At 43.7% G+C, this 4,501-nt stretch overlaps 1 protein-coding gene across 1 annotated transcript; it reads right to left on the bottom strand.

The window, feature by feature from the left end:
- Positions 1-3,048: 3,048 nt before the first annotated feature.
- LOC120055283 (transmembrane protein 275-like) lies at positions 3,049-3,660 on the bottom strand. Its single transcript, XM_039003166.1, has one exon. It carries the CDS (start codon positions 3,658-3,660, stop codon positions 3,049-3,051), a length of 612 nt encoding a protein of 203 aa, XP_038859094.1.
- Between the last annotated feature and the right edge of the window lie 841 nt (positions 3,661-4,501).

Genomic DNA, 4,501 nt, shown 5'->3' with positions numbered 1-4,501 from the left:
TCTGGTCACCCCCAAAGCCAATTCCTCCTTTGGCCGCCTCTCCTTCCAGTTCTCTGCTGCCAATGACTGGAACAAACTGCAAAAATCTCTGAAGCTGGAAACTTATCTTCCTCACTAGCTTTAAGCACCAGCTGTCAGAGCAGCTCATAGATTACTGCACATAGCCTATCTATAATTTAGCCCAAACAACTACCTCTTCCCCTACTGTATTTATTTAGCTCCTTTGCTCCCCATTATTTCTACTTTGCACATTCTTCCACTGCAAATCTACCATTCCAGTGTTTTACTTGCTATATTGTATTTACCTTGCCACCATGGCCTTTTTTTGCCTTTACCTCCCTCATCTCACCTCATTTGCTCACATTGTATATAGACTTATTTTTCTACTGTATTATTGACTGTATGTTTTGTTTATTCCATGTGTAACTCTGTGTTGTTGTATGTGTCGAATTGCTATGCTTTATCTTGGCCAGGTCGCAGTTGCAAATGAGAACTTGTTCTCAACTAGCCCACCTGGTTAAATAAAGGTGAAATAAAAAAATTCAAAAGATGCTGTGGCATGACCTCAAGAGAGCGGTTCACACCAGACATCCCAAGAATATTGTGGAACTGAAACAGTTCTGTAAAGAGGAATGGTCCAAAATTCCTCCTGACCATTGTGCAGGTCTGATCCACAACTGCAGAAAATGTTTGTTTGAGGTTATTGCTGCCAAAGGAGGGTCAACCAGTTATAAATCCAAGGGTTCACATACTTTTTCCACCCTGCACTGTGAATGTTTACACGATGTGTTCAATAACAACATGAAAAAATATAATTGTGTGTTATTAGTTTAAGCAGACTGTGTTCGTCTATTCGTCTGTTGTGACTTAGATGAAGATCAGATAAAAATTGTATGACCAACTTATGCAGAAATCCAGGTAATTCTAAAGGGTTCACATACTTTTTCTTCCCAATGTAGCTTCACCTGGAATGCTTTTCCAAAAAGTCTTGAAGGAGTTCCCACATATGCTGAGCACTTGTTGGCTGCTTTTCCTTCACTCTGCGGTCCATTTCATCCCAAACCATCTCAATTGGGTTGAGGTCGGGTGATTGTGGAGGCCTGGTCATCTGATGTAGCACTCCATCACTCTCCTTCTTGATCAAATAGCCCTTACACAGCCTAGAGGTGTGTTGGGTCGTTGTCCTGTTGAAAAACAAATGATAAGCGCAAACCAGATGGGATGGCGTATCGCTGCAGAATGCTGTGGTAGCCATGCTGGTTAAGTGTGCCTTGAATTCTAAATAAATGTACCAGTACCACCAGCAAAGCACCCCCACACCACCTCCTCCATGCTTCACGGTGGGAACCACACATGCGGAGATCATCCGTTCACCTACTCTGCGTCTCACAAAGACACGGCGGTTGGAACCAAAGATCTCAAATTTGGACTCATCAGACCAACGGACAGATTTCACTGGTCTAATGTCCATTGCTCATGTTTCTTGGCCCAAGCAAGTCTCTTATTCTTATTGGTGTCCTTTAGTGGTGGTTTCTTTGCAGCAATTCGACCATGAAGGCCTGATTCTCCTCTGAACAGTTGATGTTGAGATGTGTGTTACTTGAACTATGTGAAGCATTTATTTGGGCTGCAATTTCTGAGGCTGCTAACTCTATTGAACTTATCCTCTGCAGATGTAACTCTGGGTCTTCCTTTCCTGTGGCTGTCCTCATGAGAGCCAGTTTCATCTTAGTGCTTGATGGTTTTTGCGACTGCACTTGAAAAAACGTTAAAAGTTCTTGGAGTTTTCCGGATTGACTGACCTTCATGTCTTAAAGTAATTATGAACTGTTGTTTCCCAAATAGGGCTACCAACCCTACATTGTCACAAGACAACCGATTGGCTCAAACGCATTAAGGAGGAAAGAAATTCCACTATTTAACAACCAAACCTGTTAATTGAAATGCATTCCAGGTGACTACCTCAAAGCTGGTTGAGATAATGTCAAGAGGGTAAAAAGCTGTCATCAAGGCTCCCGAGTGGCGCAGCAGTCTATGGCACTGCATCTCAGTGCTAGAGGTGTCACTACAGACCCTGTTTTGATTCCAGGCTGTATCACAACCGGCTGGGATTGGGAGTCCCATAGGGCGGTGCACAATTGGCCCAGCATCGTTAGGGTTTGGCCAGGATATGCCGTCATTGTAAATTTTAAAAAATGACTCGCCTACTTAAATAAAGGTTAAAGTAAAAAAATTAAAAGGCAAAGGGTGGCTACTTTGAAGATTAAATATATTTTGATTTATTTAACACTTTTTTGGTTGCTACAGGATTCCATATGTGTTATTACATACTTTTGATGTCTTCACTATTATTCTACAATGTAGAAAATAGTTATAAAAAAAGGGAAAACCCTGGAATCAGTATGTGTGTCCAAGCTTACACCTACACAATTATTCTACATTGTAGAATAATAGTGAAGACATCAAAACTATTAAATAACACATATGGAATCATGTAGTAACAAAAAAAAAAAGTGTTAAATCTAAATATATTTTAGATTTCAGTTTATTCAAAGTAGCCACCCTTTACCTTGGCATTCGCTACCTGGCCTAATGCATAGTGCCAACTGTAAAGTTTGGTGGATGAGGTCTGGGGCTGTTTTTCATGGTTAGGCCCCTTCGTTCAAGTGATGGGAAATCTTAACGCTACAGCATACAATGACATTCTAGACGATTCTGTGCTTCCAAACTTTGTGGCAACAGTTTGGGGAAGGCCCTTTCCTGTTTCAGCATGACAATGCCCCCATGCACAAAGCGAGGTCCATACAGAAATGGTTTGTCAAGATCGGTGTGGAAGAACTTGACTGACCTTTTAGCAACATGAAATGCATATTTTTTATTTATTTAATTTTTTTGCTTTTCGAATGGTTATTACGGAGACCGTACTCACTTGGCTGGCCAATTACCATCATCCATAATTCCATGACCGTCACAGCCAACATTTATATAGTTTTGCATCAGTCCCCTGGGGCAGGAGGCTCATGCTACAATGTGTTAATCAGGGGTGTGCTAGGTGGCCACATCATCACGTGGCAGGTTGAGCCTCACAGCCCCTCCCCCTGCCGAGGAGGCGGAATAGCAGGCCGTGGCGGAGGTGGGGCCATTGGTCTCCATGGTGAAGAGCTTGAAGGTCCCTGGGGGGGCGGGGTCAGGAGAAGCATCCCGCTCAGGGCTGGATGCCCGGGATGACCCAGGTGAGGCTGAGGGGCTGAGCTGTACTGCTGTCGTGTCCTGCAATGTGTGCTCACTCGTCTCAATCTCAAACGTCGCTCCCCCGGCTAAACCTCCACGCCCCATCATCCCCATGTTCCTTCCGCCCACCTTAGACCTCCGGGAGCCCTGGGCAGGGGGCAGGCGGCTGCAGACACAGCACGCCCCGAAGAAAGAGAAGGCCACCAGAAGCAGGATGGGCCCTATGATGATGGGAGGGTTGGCAGAGGGCACCATGGTGCTGAAGGCGAACGCCCCCACCAGGGTGATGTTGATGCCTGCCAGCATGACGCACAAGCCGCATGCGCAGCACAGCGCCGGGGAGGGCAGGCCACGGGGGCGGGATGTCCTCTTCTTCGGTTCCTTCTTCTTGGGCCCAGGAGTGCTGGAGCTCCTGTCAGTGATGACCATCTCTTCTTCTGCACCGCAAGGCTGCCTTTTCTCTCTCTCTCTCTCTCTCTATCCTTCAGCCAGGACTATTGCCCTTGGCAACAGACCACCGAGGGAGGCCATGGCTGTGCTGACTGATTGTTCACAGTGAAAAGCACCTGAATCAGAGCAGGAAATAAAATGTAAAACTGATTAAGTTACATGTGTTTTCAGCTATATCAGATTTTGATTTAGAGTAGGGAAAAAATAAAGGACAAGGACACTGGAAAGGAGCATACGGAACTCATGTTCAATGATGGTATAATTCATACACCACAGTGTTTCAATGATAATTGTAGTTTATATAATGACATTATGATGATAATTCTAGCCTTGGTTTGAACACTAAAACACAATTAAAATAATATCAAGAGTCCCATCAAGGGCCCTTGGTCAGGAAGCTCATGTCGTGCTTAACTTAACTCGGTCTCTGGCTCATACAACACTGAATACTCCACTGCAACTCCTCCAGTCCACTGCACATTACAGTATAGCAGTATAGTAAACACAATCATTTCAAACCTTGATTAGGCTACATTGGGACACGATCACATATGCTTCTCTATTAATGCGTGGAAATACTTGGGAACAGCTAAAAATGAAATAATTTTGAACTGATTCATCCTAAATTAAAATCACTTTGAGATAATTTTCTGGTGATTTTACAGTCCTATGTCCAACAACAAACTTTTAAATAAATAAAATATGTTTATGCTCAGAAAACAAATAAAATCCCCAACAGGGCACCTATTGGGAAACCCTGGCCTATCTACATTTGTATTTACATTTGAGCCATTTACCTACAAAATGATGATCATAACCA

The sequence above is a fragment of the Salvelinus namaycush genome, chromosome 11, assembly GCF_016432855.1.
Source record: "Salvelinus namaycush isolate Seneca chromosome 11, SaNama_1.0, whole genome shotgun sequence".
Lineage (NCBI taxonomy): Eukaryota > Metazoa > Chordata > Actinopteri > Salmoniformes > Salmonidae > Salvelinus > Salvelinus namaycush.
The sequence above is the reverse complement of the archived record's forward strand: the minus strand, read 5'-3'. Positions and strand labels throughout refer to the sequence as shown.

What these genes read in the sequence shown, in the direction of transcription:
- LOC120055283 (XM_039003166.1), bottom strand. Translation starts at nt 3,660, where the DNA reads ATGGTCATCACTGACAGGAGCTCCAGCACTCCTGGGCCCAAGAAGAAG.